The sequence below is a fragment of the Macaca thibetana genome, chromosome 10 (genome assembly GCF_024542745.1).
Source record: "Macaca thibetana thibetana isolate TM-01 chromosome 10, ASM2454274v1, whole genome shotgun sequence".
Lineage (NCBI taxonomy): Eukaryota > Metazoa > Chordata > Mammalia > Primates > Cercopithecidae > Macaca > Macaca thibetana.
The window spans coordinates 79308742-79324879 of record NC_065587.1 but is presented as its reverse complement, the minus strand read 5'-3'; the positions used below and the strand labels follow the sequence as shown (position 1 = coordinate 79324879).

The window sequence follows — 16138 nt, the reverse complement described above, 5'->3', positions numbered from 1 at the left end:
AACTGCCTTCTCTAAAAGTGGGTTCCCAGGCTCAGGAAGGTGTGGGACTCTGTGCTGTTTGACATGAAAATTTTGTTTATTAGTGATTTGACATTCACGTTAGGTTTAATCAGGTAGTTTTCACCTCTCAGAATCTATATTTTCTTTCCTATCATTCAAATGGGCTAAATTCACTGGTGGACTCGAGGTGACACCAGCTTGCACGTGGCCCAGACTGCAACTGGTGGCACTTGCAACCTCAGGTAGCCCTTCTAGGTGAAGCCAGGTGGAGATCTAAACACTTCAACTAAAGGTCTGGCTCTGCAGCCTGTTTCCTGAGAGCTGTGTGGGGCACAAGGCACAGAATTAAAACAGGGTCAGACACAGGGAACTCTAAGGAGGGTGCACTTTGAGATCACACCATCCTTTTTCAGCACCATTTTGCTTTTTTTTTTTTTTTTTTTAGATGGAGTCTCGCTCTGTCGCCAGGCTAGAGTGCAGTGGCATGATCTCAGCTCCCTGCAACCTCCTCCTCCCAGGTTGAAGCGATTCTCCTGCCTCAGCCTCCCGAGTAGCTGGGACTACAGGTATGCGCCACCACGCCCAGCTAACTTTTGCATTTGTAGTAGAGATGGGGTTTCACCATGTTGTCCAGGATGGTCTCAATCTCTTGACCTCGTGATCCACTCGCCTCGGCCTCCCAAAGTGCTGGGATTACAGGCGCGACCCACAGCGCAAGGCCCATTTTACTTTTAAACCGTTATTTAGCACCCAAACTCAGGGATACATGGAAGTATAAATTATAACAGGACAGATAAGTGGGGAGACTGATGTTGATGGAAACTTCAGTGAGAAAAGTGTAGATAGGATTACAGTTGACAACTGGATGCCTTGCATTTAGGATAACTGGGAGAAGGGAGGCTGGGACACATTGAAACACCCAGGTTGTTGCTGCCTACCCCACTTGCTAACATGACCAGTCTTAAACCTGCTCTGTTCTTAGAAACCTCCCTTCCAAAACGTGGATTCTCTCGCCAGTGCTCAAGATGGGACACATTAACACTAAGTAAGCACTTTTCTTAGGAGCATTTCTTAGGCTGTTAAAATGCCAAGACTCCTAACCATCCTTGGTAGCTTTGAACCTATGTAAAGAGGTCAGTTAGCTGCCCTAGTTTATTCCTCAGAATGATGAGATCTGGCACTGAAAATGTTGTTCATACTGAGCCTCCCATCAAATGCAGTAAGTAGATAACCACAAACACCCACCCTTTTATGCTCATAACTCAGCATGTTGGAAACTATTTTCCCTTGACCTATTGCCAGCCCATCACGCCCCATACTCAGAACTCAAGTCCCAAACCGGCCGCTGAACAGTCACGCTTTTCTGCAGGACATACCCAATGTTAGGGCCAAAACTTTGTCCACCCTTCAAAGGAAGTCGATGTTTCCATATAAAGGCCCCCTCAAATGCAACAGCAAGCCCGTTGGGAGAGGGGTTGGCAGAGGCTACGGCCAGCCCATGGGCTTTCTTCGACCTTGATTATGACCGGGAGTGTAGATGTTAATTGCCAGGCTTGCCTCAAGGTGGAAAACAGTATCGGTTTCCACTGCCACCCCAGAGAAGGCAAGTTCCGCGGCTGGCGGTGGTGGGGACACGGTCCCTTCCAGGCCCCTTGCCACCCAGAGAGCAGCTCGGAGGCCGCCTACAGGTGCAATACCGGCACTGCGGCCGGGGCGGCGGGCCGGGGAGGGCTTCCAAGCCCACCAGCATCTCCGCAGGCCCTTCCCAAAGCCTGAACACGGCCCCGGCGTGCCCACCGCCTTCTACCCCCGGTTTCCCTGCGCCTCTGCCCCGGCGCGGTTTGGAAAGGAAGCTGGGAGCCCTCCCAGGCTCCGCAGACTCGGATTTGGGAGGGAGTGGGGCGCGGCCGAGGCTTCCCCTCGAATCTGCGGCAAGCCTGGCTCCAGGAAAGTTTTTCAAAGTTCCCAGCAGCGTCTGCCCAGGTCGCCTCCGCGGGGCGAGCAGACGGCGGCAAGCGCGCCAGCCTCGCCGCCGCCTCTGCCGCCAGCAGAGCGCTCTGGGCGGCTCGCTCGCGGGAAGCGGGCCGAACTCCCGGCGGGCAGGCAGGCCCTCCTCCCGGAGCAAAAGCCGCAGCTGACGCAGGCGGCTCGGAAGGCGGAAGCTGCCCCGCTCCGACCGCTCCGCCAGCGCCGCGGCGCCTACACCTGGGGCCCCGACGCGCGGGCAAAGGCTCCCGGTCCCGGGCGCCCGAGGGGGCGGTCCCCGCTGGGGGCCTCCACGCGTCCCTAAGCAACCATCCCTTCCAAGTACCTCCCCGCACTCTCCCTTCCCTCCTGGCCCGAAGCTCCCGAGAACATGGGTTGCTGTGGGGCCCCGGTATTTCTTTGCCGCCCTAAGCATCCCCGAGCCCCCAACCCCTTCCAAGTTCCTCCCGGCACTACCCCCTCCCCAGCAACGTGAAGGGGAGGGGCGTGTCCTGGGTGAGCACGCCCTCTCATGAATATTAATAAGAGCGCATGCGCCCTGCCCGGCGTGCTGGGTAGAGGTGGCCAGCCCGGGCCGCGGCTGCCAGACGGGCTCTCCGGGTCCCTCTCCGAGAGCCGGGCGGGCACGCGTCATTGTGTTACCTGCGGCCGGCCCGCGAGCTAGGCTGGGTTTTTTTTTTTCTACCCTCCCTCCCCCTTTTTCCATGCAGCTGATCTGAAAGGGAATAAAAGGCTGCGCATAATCATAATAATAAAAGAAGGGGAGCGCGAGAGAAGGAAAGAAAGCCGGGAGGTGGAAGAGGAGGGGGAGCGTCTCAAAGAAGCGATCAGAATAATAAAAGGAGGCCGGGCTCTTTGCCTTCTGGAAAGGGCCGCTCTTGAAAGGGCTTTTGAAAAGTGGTGTTGTTTTCCAGTCGTGCATGCTCCAATCGGCGGAGTATATTAGAGCCGGGACGCGGCGGCCGCAGGGGCAGCGGCGACTGCAGCACCGGCGGCAGCACCAGCGCGAACAGCAGCGGCGGCGTCCCGAGTGCCCGCGGCGCGCGGCGCAGCGATGCGGTCCCCACGGACGCGCGGCCGGCCCGGGCGCCCCCTAAGCCTCCTGCTCGCCCTGCTCTGTGCCCTGCGAGCCAAGGTAGGAGCCCCTCTCCGGGCCTTGCTCCCAGCCATCCTTTCCCTCCCCTCGCGGCGCCCTGGGCGGTTGAGCCCCGCGAGCAGGCTCGGCAGCCCTCGAGCGCCCGACTCCTCGCCCCTGCGCCGGAGCGGCTGCACCTGGGCTGAGCGCGCCAACTCCCGGGAGCCCCGGCCTCCTGAGGGTGACCCCTCCAGGCCGGGCAGGGGCGCGTTCGCTCCGCTCTTGCCCCCTGGGCAGTCGTCGTCGTCGGATTTCTTCCGCACTCGTGCATTTTTTTTTTTTTTTTGCCCCGGAATCATGTTGAGTCCTTGAACCTAGTTTTGCAAAATTATTTTCACTCGGCGCGGAGGGCTTGTCGGGGCGGGGAGTGGGAGGGAGTCGCCACCTCTATACTCGAAGAAAACAGCTTTCTCCGGCGCTGACCTTCCTCCTTCCCTCGCCGGCAGGTGTGTGGGGCCTCGGGTCAGTTCGAGTTGGAGATCCTGTCCATGCAGAACGTGAACGGGGAGCTGCAGAACGGGAACTGCTGCGGCGGCGCCCGGAACCCGGGAGACCGCAAGTGCACCCGCGACGAGTGTGACACATACTTCAAAGTGTGCCTCAAGGAGTATCAGTCCCGCGTCACGGCCGGGGGACCCTGCAGCTTCGGCTCAGGGTCCACGCCTGTCATCGGGGGCAACACCTTCAACCTCAAGGCCAGCCGCGGCAACGACCGCAACCGCATCGTGCTGCCTTTCAGTTTCGCCTGGCCGGTGAGTGACGACTCGGGAAGGAGGCCAGGCGGAGACTCACACCCGCGCCTGGCCGAGCTCTGCTATCCCCTGCTAGAGGGATTTAAAGGGCTTTGGCTTGAAACTCGGCGCTAACGGGGGAAATCTCTAGGGGTGGCGGTTGGGGGAGCCGGGACACTATAGTTAGATCTCGACCGGGGTAGTCGAGATGGGTCCCATTCCTGCTGCTGTTTGCTTAGTGCACAAAAGTGGGGATCCCAGAGGGGTTATGGGACCAGGCTCCTAGGAAGGCCGGTGTAAACTTGCAACTTGAAGTTCCCGGAGTAACCCTCCCGGCCCCAAGCCAAGAGGTCGTTGTAGCTGATCTCTTTTCTTAACTAATTAAACCTGGTGCGCCGTGGAAGGCGACTCGGCGCAGTTCTGGCCTGCGAACGCCGTCCAAATTGGCAACCTCCCCTTTCCCGTGAACGGCCGGGAGGGCGGGTGTGTCCTTCCTGGAGGGTGTGGGGGAGTCCGTTTCCCGCTGCTCCCCGGGAGATTTTAGTGTGTGCGGGGGCGCTCTCCGGGCTCGGCTCAGGGGCCGGGGGCGGCCGCCGCAGGAGGAGGTTCTTGGGGCCCTCACAGGAGCTGTAGACCCGGGAACCCCCGCCCGCTGCCGGCCCCTTCCTGCCCCCGCCCCCGAGTGGTGTAGCTCTTGTGGCCTCACTTCCAGCGGTTCCCGGGCTCTGGAACAGCTGTGTTTGCAGACTTCCCCGGGAAGGGCGGGTGCACGGCCCCCGCAAGCCTTCGGGGGCCGTGCCAAGGCCTGGAAGGGGTGGTCTTCTGGAGGTAGTGCCTGCGGGTGCAAGTGATAGACCCTCATCCTCCACCCCATTCCGCCCCCAAAGCAGCTCGAGGCCCCGGGCCCAGCTGGCAGATCCTGCAACGAGGCCCTTGCAACATCCCAAAATGGGTGGAAGGAAGATGGGTGCGATTGCAGAAGGGGAGGAAAGGGAAATGTTGGGGGTGTGCCCTCTGCCTGGCTCCCGCTGTCCAGGAGGCATGACTCATTGCCAAGACTGGGGTTTGGCCTAGCCTGTGCTGGGAGGGTGGGTGGTGAGAGGGGGAGCTCCGTGCCCCAGAGGATTGCTTACCACCACGTGCTCTAATGGGGTGCACTCTGCTGCCTCCTGTCCGCCAGCTTTGGCTGTGATTCTGGGAGGAGACGAGAGAGGGGAGAGTATCAGGCTGTGACTGTGTATGAAGCTTGGGGTGGCTCTTAAAATCCACGTTTACAGGAGCTGGCATTATAAGGTGCCCTCCGCTGTGGGTGAGATAAGACACTTATCAAAAACTGCCATGAAAAAGGGTTTATAAAAAAAAAATTAAAACCAACACTACTGTATGTGAAGCTCTCTTGAGGTCCAAGGACTGCTTCTGTTGTGGGATTTCATTTTTACCAAGAGTATTTATCTTGTTTGTTAATCCCCTATTAGGGAGAACTTTAAGCTAAAGAGCCTGGCTACCTTTAAATCTGGCTGGGCCCAAGCTGACTGTGAATACTCAGTGCCCTTGAACGTGTGTTTGAAGTTTAGGGGGAAGGGGCCTGCAGGTGGTTCCACCCTCCTGCCGGAGGATCTGTCTGGAGCCCCTCGCTTTTCACAAGACCATAAAAGGAATCTTATTAGTGATGTGGAAAAGCAGCAGCCTGGCTGAGGCTCATTTTGGAGAGTAGGGTCAGAGGGATGGCTAGCATGAAAACAAGGAGGCTTGCTCTCTAGGCTGGCCAAGGAAAAGTGACCTAGAAGGTGCGTCTGTCCCCTTTTGACACTTGGTCAGCGAGTGCTCAATGGAAAAGGAGCGGAAATAGTGTGGGAGGGCAGGAGAAGCGATTGATTTGCATTTGCTGGTGCTCTTCTGTGGTTTCAGGCCCCACGGGTCACCAACCATGAAATAGACTCTCCGCTTTTCTCGAATGGGGGAAGACCGATGGGGCAACACTGAGAATGTGGTTCTTTTGAAGTTGGGACAAACACATGTATCACAAGTCTCCACCCTCATGCCCCAAAAAGGCCTGTGAAACATAAGCTTTACTTCTCAAGAGAAATTGGAGTTTAGGTGTGTTTGTTTTTCTGTATGTGGTTGGAGAAACGGCACAGTCCATAACTTTCAAGAATGATTCCAGGCTGAGTATAAACGTAACTGAAACACTTAAGTAGCTGAGCAAGTATTTAAGTAGAGAGCACAGCTTCATTCAGTTTGGCAATTAACTATGTCTTTTAAAACTGATTTCCTTGAATAGGAAATAAATGAACTCAGTACAGAATTCAAGAGATAACAAGAAAAGGATATATGGTTAAAAACAAAGCAAAACTCCAAACCACTTTCGTCTCCCAACCCCTAGCAGGCACAATTACCATTTGCATGAGTCCTCCCAAATTTGCTGACGCTGAGTGTCAGCAAAGGGTGCAGGGGTAGGTCAGTGTAGAAGATCATGTAATTCATGCCCTTTGTTTGGAATTATGACCCCATCCAAGCAACTGTTCATGTTCTAGAGAGGACGAGGAGGAAACGATTTGGTCAGATATGATATACAGTCCACGTTCTGATGTGCATGTGAAAGGCTTTGTAGAGGCGGCCCTTCCTGCCATATATCATATCTAAGTATGTCCCACTTGGTGTCCACTGCCCCAGCTCTGGTCTTGGCGTAGCTTTTCACCACTGGCTTCTAATTCTCATACTGTTGCTGCTCCAAGGGGCTTAACTTGCAGCAACTATCTGGATTAATGATTCTCAAGTTGGGGGACCAAGTGATAAGAACATTATTGTGGGAAGTAATTGGGCTTAACAGGAAATAATTTAGGAATGACCACTTATAAATCACTGAAACGATTAATTTGTACCTCCCAAAATTCGTGCTAAATCCCAGTAGTGCCTGCTTATTAAAAATGCATTAGTGTAATTACCACTACTCACCCCCAAAACCTTTTTGGGAACTTCAGAACCCCAGTTAGCTGTATTGCTACATTGGCCCCAGAGTGAAATGAATCTAGAGAAATGTTAGGGGAAGCAATTGGGGTATCTGGCTTATTAGCCTCACATTTAAATTCCATTGATCCTATTAAAAGACTTGCTGAGATCAACTTAATTGTTTTTTAGGAAAATCCAATGAAACATTCTTCTGTGTGAGGGATGCCAGCTTTGGCCCCCTTCATACTTCAGGCCTGAATGACCAGTTGCCATGATGCTAATCACAGAATGTAATCGACAGGCCCTTACTTTTATGCCTTTTGCTGTCTTTCCCAGTCCCTGAGCTTTTCTAGATATGGTGTGGGCACATGGAGGGCGCAACGATGGGGTTCTGATTTGACCAGCCTCCTTTCTGCAGCCAGGATTTACATCCCGCCCATGTGGTCAGCATGTATACAAAGAAAGAGCATGTGTGTATGTATGTGCTCAGAGCAAGGGACTTTCTGCATGTGGAGAAATGCCTTTTGCCGTAAGAAGTCTACCTCAAACCAAAGGGATGAAGTGATGTGTCTGTGTTGCAACACTGGGCTTGGGGAAAAGTGAAATTGTGCTTGCTTGGAAAGAGCTGTGCTAAGTATCTGCAGAATAGCTGCTCCAAAAATGGAATCTTTATTCCAGGTACTTGGTTTCTAATATTTCTTTTTTCTCTTGCAGGTGTAACCTTCTGTGTTTTCTTCCTCCTTGTTGTCTTGTTTCTTAGCAACTTATTCAAACCTCCTGTACTTACATGAATTTGCAACCCACCAGTTCCACACCCATCATTCTATAGGGACTTAAGATGTTTTTAGAAAACAGTGCAACTTTTGGCATGGAGGCTTTTGGGGGAGTTGAGTGGGTAAAAAGGAGAGTCAGCAGCAACTTACAGGCATGCAAGCTCCCAGAAAATCAGCAATCTAAATGCTGCTCAAAATCTTCACACCAAATAGTGGTGCCTTTGGGGACCTTTTAGATAGAAGGCATGTGGGAAGTTTAACATGGAAAAAAAATTTACTTAAAAAAAAAAAAAACAGTGTCAAGGCAACAAGGAGCCTTCAGAGTTCCTGATCTGAAAACAGGAATGTGAACAGAGGCCTTGGCTGGATTCATATCATCCACTGGCCCTATTGTAGATGGGCCAGAAGTTGGTCCCAATGTCCGGCTTTCAAGGTTAGTGACAGTGTAAGAATGCATGATCTCTGGATGTGCATACAATTAGCATTGTAATCCACAAATGCAAATGTTCCTGCAAATTCTTCCATGGCAAACTTCTGGAGGCATGTTGCTCTTCCACCTACCCCCATCCTTTAAGCTTAGGATCTAGGCTGCTGAGAGAAGTGACTCTTGGCTTCAGCTTTTAAATACATACATATATATAATATATAAAAACTTAGTCTTTTCTTCCAACTGTTGGAGGATACATTGGGATGAATGGAAAGTGGTGATTCTAGAATTGTGGTGGAAATGGAGGAAGGTCCTGGGTTCAGAAAAATCCCAACTTTACTTTGGTGCATGGCACTGGCTGGCTGTGTTATGACTTCTATGCTGATTTCCGATTACCGCGTGGACCACAGCAGCCCCATGGCTGCTGGTATTTTTTTTTTTTTTTTTTTTTTTTTTATGGTGCCAGTGACATCTATCATTGGTGCAGTGCGTGTGCTGGGAAGAAATTCCGCAAGGTGGCTCCCAGTAGTTAAAGGAGTACGTAAATAGTCAAACATGCAGAGTCCTCTACCAGCTCAACCCAGTTTTTATGCGCTTTTGGTAAATAAATAGAAAGGCTTCTTGTTCAGGCTTGCTCTGTGTGAACCAGACCGTTGTGCTTGGCTGGCTTCTCGGTATTCTATCTATTAACCTCACCACCCTTTTGTAACTGGTGCATTTAATTATCAGTGGGATGCTTTTCAAACAGGTAAGGGTAATGATGGGAAAGGGGGTGGGGATGTCTCATTGAGAGTCTCAAATCTGGATATGAGCTTTGGGGCCCCTTGGTGAGCCTTTGAGGTGGGCTTTGATGAGAAAATCACCCTTTGTAACCAGATCGGACTCTATTGACATGTCAAGCCCTACAGACTTGATTGCTTTCTGTGTCTGAAGTCTTAGCCTAGATGCTATAGGATAGTTGTCCTTTCTTATCTCACCTTCCCGAAACCCACTGGCATGGTGTGCATGAGTACGTGTGAGTGTGCCCACACATGGACTCCCTGCAACCTTTTCTGCTTAATATGTTTTGTGATTGGAATATTTTATACTCTGGCCACCCAGACACAGGCAGGACAATAGAGTTGGCCGAATTGACTGAAATGAGGATTATGGAGAATAATGGGGCCTCTCCAAAAATAATGCTAATACAGGACAAGCGACAGGAAGCAACAGTTGAGTCAGCAGAGCGCAGGGCCCCTGACGATCCCCGGGAGCCGACTGACTGTGCACAATGGCCGCGTTGGCACGTCGGGCATTCCCAGGATGTGCGTGCCGCCGGCGGGCCTGCCTGTCGCTGCAGCCTGGGGTTTTGGACGCCGCACGCGTGCCGTTTGGATGGCGGTTTATTTGTGTCCGTCAGCTTGGCAGGAGGGGAGGCAGCCGCTTCTCAGGGCTTGGTTTGGCTGTCACTGTTGCCAGGAAAAGGAAGCTCCCAGCTGCCAACACAATTACCTTTGTTTCTTACATCCCCCCTTCTTAATGTGGCAATTAAGTGCTTACCGCTCTGCCCAGTGCCAAGGTAACCGCCATGGAGTGGGACAGGGCAGAGAACACAACCTTGGCACAGCAGCCTAAGTGTGGAGGGCGGGAGGAGGTGCAGGGGCCCCAGCCTTGGCGGAAGGGGAGCCTGGTGGCCCTTGGATGCCCTGGGACTTTGATGCCAGGACTCTCCTCTAGGTAGAATTCCACGGAAATCTTCCAAAAAGCAATTCTGAAGGCTGACCGTTCCTCTTTGATGCCATACCAGAATGGGAACCAGCTGCCAGTTTGCCACATTTCCTTGGGCTTGGAGCTGGGAAGGGGCTGAGGTGACTCAGTTGCAAATCCAGACTGAAGATCTGTTTGCTACCCCTCCCTCCTGTGTGGCCCCCACAGTATTGTCCTGGAAAACATAAGGAAAAAAGATGAAAGCCAGGTGACTCCTCAGCAGAATCTTAGTTCTGTAGTCTGAAACCAAGAAAAAACCCAGGTATTTGCTTTTTTTGTTGCTGTTTTGCTGTATAAACAAGTTTGAACACTTGCCTTTCCAAGCCCTCCTGGGATGGAGGACTCAGCCTCTAGTGGGGGTCAGAGTTGCAGTGGCTGCTTGTATGTGACTTTGGCATAGTGGATTTGCTGCTCTGTGGCCTCGTCCCTGCTTTGACGGCATGAGGTGTGTGTGCGTGGTCTGGGATCTCAGTGCCTGGGTGTATGTTCAGGGATGTACAGAGGTCAAGTGTGGGCCTGGGAAAAAGTAAAGTTCTCTAGCAACTAATAATCATTGTTAAATTATCTTGATTGCTGATCGATCTATAGTGTGGGGATGGAGTGGGAGGTTGAGTGCCTGCTAATAGGAGCCTTGGAGGGAATCCTTTTTCTCTGTAGGGCTGGGTAGGAGGAATCCTCCTGCCCCAGGAGATCCTAATCCCTTCCCTGAAACAGGCAGGAAAAAAAGTCCAGCCTTCGTTGCCGTCACTGTAGCTCCCTGCCTTCACCCTGTCTCTGCCTCTGAGAAAGAAGGCAGTTCATGGAAAATCACAGAGCCAGGCATGTAGGGCCGTGTGCAATTCTTTTCTCTCCAGGTGGGGTGATGTTGGTCAGCAACTTCTGAGGTTTTCCCAGTTCTGGCGAGGATTAGCCTGGTAGACCGCTTGGTCTTCCAAGTTCTTGTGCAAGCCCTAAGGATGCCTTCCTCCTTGAGTATTAAACCGAGTTAGTACTGCCATGCTAGCTCAGTCCCGGCACCTTCCCTTGCAGTGGGATTTGTGGGTACTATGTGTTTAGCGCTTGTGCAAGTCTGTCAAAACTCCTGGTGTCAATGCATTTAATCAGAGGATTAATTACAACAATATTGTTGAAGTGGAGGACGTGGGCCCCAACGTGACCAGCAAATGAAGGGCTTAATTATACAGAATCAGCCACACATTTGGCCTCATTCTGACTGTGCTGTTACCTCAAATCAGCAGAGAAATATAATTTCTTGCTGCTCTTAGGGAAGAGTCCTGTAATTTGCAGGAAGTCCTAAGAAACTTCAAGAGGCTGTAAATAAGGTATAACTTTCGCTAATAAAATAGTAACAACAACAATGAACTTGGACCTGTGGCCACTAACAGGAGAGGGCTGGGTATGTGCCCCGGCTTGCCCGGTTTTGCTTGCTTTTCTGAGCATTTTCCCACAGTTATCAGTGAACGAAATGGAATCCTACTCTGCTTTGAGTATGAAACATATTTCGGCTGAATTCCAAGGCAGGGTCTATCACAAGATATTTGTATATTCAGAGATGACCTGCTGTGTCACTGTGAGAGCACTAAGCTGGCCTGGAGTTATGAATGAAACTCCCTTTTACCCTTTTTCTCTTTTGCCTTTGTCTCATAGGTGCTTTCTCTTCTCTTGGCAGCAGTGTGCTTCTGGTGGCAAAGCACGGTATTATTTAATGTACACGCTTCTATTTCCGATGGCTTGGTTTCTGACACAGCAAAGCGGGGATTCATGACCCAGTTCATGTTCCTTGTCTACCCCACCTGCCCTGAGTACATTTCTTCAGCGCCAAGATAGCAGAAGCTTCATTTAAACGCTGGTGTTTTGCGAGACTGACCTTACTGTAAATTACGAAGGAAATTTTTAGAAAAGGAGGGAATTTGCTAATAGCTTAGGTTTGGCGGAGGGTTGGGGAGGTGGAATTCTGAGATAAGCTTGGAAGATAAAAGGTGCCTTCAGTTTAACAGCTGGCATCTTGCCAGTATCCAGGGAATTTGTTTAGTTAGTAGACTCTGATTATTCTTGGAATGTTAGATCTTATTAACAGATAAGTTCATCAATAAATATAACCCATGGGTGTGTGGTTGTTTCTCCCTTTGTACTTTCTTCCCTGGGATCTGCCCCCAACTCCACCGCCCAAGTGAGGTTCACTTCTTTGTCTTGCAGAGTCGCTTTGCATCTACCCCCTCCTGTTTCCTAGAGTTACCCGATACTTGTGGGAGCCAGGATGGTCTCACACAGACAGAGCTTTCAAAGGGGTTCTAAAAAGGAAAAGGGGGCCTCCCTAGAGACTGCCTCACCAGGGCCCAAAGTGTAACCTTAGCAATACCCCCTCGGTACAAATACCTGGTTAGGTTAACTTAGAATAAATTCTTTGTGTTTTTTCCCCCCCCTTGTGCACTAGGGTCAGGGTCTGGAAAGTTTTGGGAAACTATATGCTAAGTACTCTCATATCATATAGGGAGGTGGCATTTCCTGATCTCAACTTTGAGCTGCCTGCATGCATGTTGACCCCAGTGGGTCCCTGCCAGGTGAAAGGAGTCATTTGTCAACCTGGGAAGAGTACTGACAAAGGAAGGGGAGTTGGTTTGGATTTAAACATCCAGGAACTCAGAGCAATGACCAATAGAATTTTTATTTTGGCATTATGGTTTTGTTTGGTGGGGTCTTCTGGGAGGAGGCCAAGAATGTACGAGGTTTTGGAGAGTCGACCCTGTTTCTGAATTGCTAAATTGTTGTTTATCTGTCTTGCAGAGGTCCTATACGTTGCTTGTGGAGGCGTGGGATTCCAGTAATGACACCGTTCGTAAGTATCGCTTCTGTGGACTTTTCTCTAAACACATGTGGAAGTGTGGGGCTTGGCCAACCAGTTGGAGCTGGATCTGTCTCCTTAGTACTTAGGATTTCTGCCACCCCTTGCCTTCTGTTCTCTCCCGCACCCTAGGGTGAACCTGTCAGTGGAATCTATTCCTTAACTTTTCTAGAATTTTAGCTTGGAATATTAAGTGGCCAGAACAGACTTCCAGTTAACTCATTCCCTGATTATGAAACCTAGATTATCTTCAGGATAGAGATCTTAATGGTTTTACAACTTTAAAACCTTGTAGGCTGCTAAAGGATCAAAGTAGTGACTTTTTAAAAGTCCATTTAAACTTTAAGTGAGCGTTTAATCTCTCATCAGAAAGATAAAGCCATAAAGGTGGTGCTGGGCTCTAGAGACCGACCTTGAATTTCACTTGGTGGGCAGGTGAGCTTCTAGCCCGTCCAGGTTTCCCACACTGCGCCACAGACCTTTCACTGAAGCAGAATTACAGAGCTTCACAGCCATTACCTGCCTTGTCCCCTCCTGAAAGATGGCTCTGTTTTCAGTGCAGGTTGCCTTTCAGGACGGTGAGGGGTCGGTTTTGGTGGATACGCCATGGAGGATGTGATGGAAATGACATAGTCTGGCTTACAAAGTAGTCTTGCTCTTTAATTGTAACTTTACAGTGTTTTTGCTCACGAGCCGAAACTTCAGTTCCCTTTTTGCCAGCAGAGTTTGGGTTGCTGTTGCTGGAAAACTTGATGTGCACTGAAATCTCTTGGTGTGTGCATGAGGAAGAGTGGATCCAGCTTCTTGTCTTGGCTCTCCGTTCTCTGAATGCCTTGTTCTTTTTGCTTTTCTATCTTACCAATTTTTTGTTGTCACTGTGAATAACATCTTTTCCTCTTTCCTTGCCTTGCTTTTTTGCTGACAGAGAATGGTGAATGCCCACCGTGGGTGCAGTGAGGGCTCGGTGCCTGCTGCGTGGGCAGCTTCCACCTGTGGCTGGCTTATTGGGCCACTTGGGGCTGCAGAATCATTGCTGAGCCCAGATGTGCCAGAGAGTCCCAGGCCATTTGGGTCACTCTTCTAGCTTGGGAATCTTAACTCCAACTCTTTGGGTGTCATCCTCCCTGGAGGGGAGCTTGTGAAAGTCCAAGGTCCAAGTCTTCCTCCCCAGAGGACTACCCCATAATGCCATGGGGAGCGCGTGTGGGGGTGGCAGGGAAGCTGTGTCAGCCTTGGCTATGGCTGATGCCAGTCAGGGTCACAGACACCTGTTTGTTCTCCCCTCCCTTCCCTGCCACAAACGTTGAGGACTGTGAACATTATGTCACTGTGACCTGCTTACAATGGTAACTAAGCGTTAAGCAGAAGGGGTCGAGGAGAGGGGGAGGCATAGGCTCTTCCGTAATATTATGGTGTCGGCATGGTGTTCTTTCCCCTCCCTTTTAGCTATTAAAACAATCCACCGGTAGAGTGAACAACTTGAGTTTGACACTGGCCTGTGATAAGAGCTGGGTCAGTATACTTGTTAGGGACATGTGAGAGACCTCCCTGCCACACTCCAGCATTCGCAGAACCTTTCCTGGGCCTACTGTTGCCTCACTGGTCAGGGAGTTATGCCCCTGGGAACCCAGGGCTTGTCCAGAACTACCCACAGTTGTCTGCATTTCCAGGTAGCCCCATTTTGGGGTTCTGGGATGTTTCATCTCCTGCTTGGGGGGTAACCAAATCCCTGGAAGAGGACAAGGAAGACTGGGGTAGGAATAAAGGTCTTTTAAACCTCTGTTTTTAGAGAGAGAGGGGTTGATACAAAGTCACGGGTGCCCATTGCGGGTTATCAAAACTCACTTGGTGAACCCCGAAGAGGAGATGAGTTTGGTGGGAATGGTTTCCACTTGCCTATTTGACCTCTTCTATGATGCTTCCAAGGAATCTTGAATTCAGCACAGCCAAAACCAAAGTCAGGATCTTCTCTTGACAAAAGCAGTCCCTTCCCTAGCGCCCTTTCTGGGTGTCTGGCACTGATATTTGAACGCTCACTGCCATAAGTCAGAAATATGGAAGGCGCTCTGTGTACCTCGTCTCTGTTAGCATCCATACCTAGTCCACCTCCAAGTTCTGAAAAATCTCTCCAGCGCTTCACTTGAATCTGCCTGCCTTCTGCCACTGCCCTGGTCCAAGTCACCATCTGCTCATGACCGAACTTAGAGTAGCCTCCGTCTGGTCCACCTTGATCTGCTCTGACCCACCTCTAGTGCTTTCTCCATTCTTCTGCCATCCTGGTCTTTTCAGAGCATAACCTTGGCTTGTCACCCTTATTATGAAAAACCAACCACTCGGTGGCCTTCTGTTGCTCTTGGGACAGATCTTCATGTGGCCCACGAGGCTCTGTGCAGCCCAGCCTTGTCTCCCTGCCAGCCTTGTCTTACACACCATGTCCATCGTGTCTATAGCCTGGCCATACCCTAGCAGTTGCTTTTCTATCCTCAACTATATCGCGTGCTCTCCTGCCTCAGGACCTTTGCACATGCTGTTTATGCTACCTGGAGTGTTTTGTTCCTTTCTTCACCCTGAGCCACTCCCTCTGGACTGCACTCCACAGGGCAGAAGCTGAGGATGTTCAGAAGCCCAAATGGAGTTGGCTGCCCTGTGGGACCCAAGCGAGTTGTAAACATTCTGGCTTCAGATGGTAAATCAAAGGCAGAGCCCTGAGTTTTAGGGCAGAGAATTCCTTCTATCAGCTCTGCAGTGAGCCCTCACAGGCAGACTCGGGCCCAAATATAGCCTAGGTTCTGTTTATGTATTCGAAAGTATTTAAGGCTGGTCCTTCTGTCATCGGTCCTTCAAAGTCTTTTATTACATTTTGGGATTGTGGTATATAGAGTTCCAAATTTCTTTCTCCCCCAGAGCAAATGGTTTCAGTTTACTGTAATGCACAGTAGACATGTAAGCATACATAGGCACACTTCAGACCAGGTTTTCTCTGAGGCCCCCTTCTAGGTTTTCGGGTTGGTGTGGTCCCAGGTTATGCTGAGACTCGCCCTTCATCACCTCCTCCGTGGCCTGCGAGGTGGTCATAGATTCTTCGTGATTCATCTTCATGGCACTAGGGATTGCAGAGAGGCATGGTGACGTCCTTTTCCAATCACAAGGCTGGACTGCCAAGTGAACTGCCACAGATAACCTTTCCGGTGCCCCAAGCTGAAGGGAAGCGTGATCAGGAAGCAGGCAGCAGAGGTGTTCGAACCCAGACATGCTTGACCCCCTCCCTGAGCAGGTGTGAAGTTATGTATGCAGCTCTATTAGCTCCACTGAAGATTCTGAAGTGATCCTCTACACGGCACTTCCCGGAAATAAGTGGAAAGCTTACTGAGTGACTGAAAAGTACATATCAGTCTTGTACCCCTAGGATTGCCCTGAACTTTTGTCTGAACTGTTTGTTGTTGATACGAGCCTCAGAACCTAGATGCCTTTGAGCCATGGCTAGTGTGTTTCACCGATCCCTTTTATGAAGATCTTGTAAGCGTGTGGTAATAGCCCACTATGCTTTTT

The 16138-nt window shown here is 50.9% G+C and overlaps 1 protein-coding gene across 2 annotated transcripts in view; it reads left to right on the top strand.

Annotated features, from left to right (window-relative positions):
* Positions 1-2469: 2469 nt before the first annotated feature.
* Positions 2470-16138, top strand: part of JAG1 (jagged canonical Notch ligand 1) — a 36353-nt gene continuing 22684 nt past the window's right edge. For both annotated transcript variants that reach the window (XM_050807499.1, XM_050807498.1), the window contains exons 1-3: positions 2470-3121; positions 3568-3873; positions 12532-12583. In XM_050807499.1, the coding sequence (XP_050663456.1) occupies positions 3041-3121; positions 3568-3873; positions 12532-12583 (439 nt within the window). In that variant the 5' untranslated portion in view covers positions 2470-3040. The remainder of the gene's footprint in view (positions 3122-3567; positions 3874-12531; positions 12584-16138) is intronic.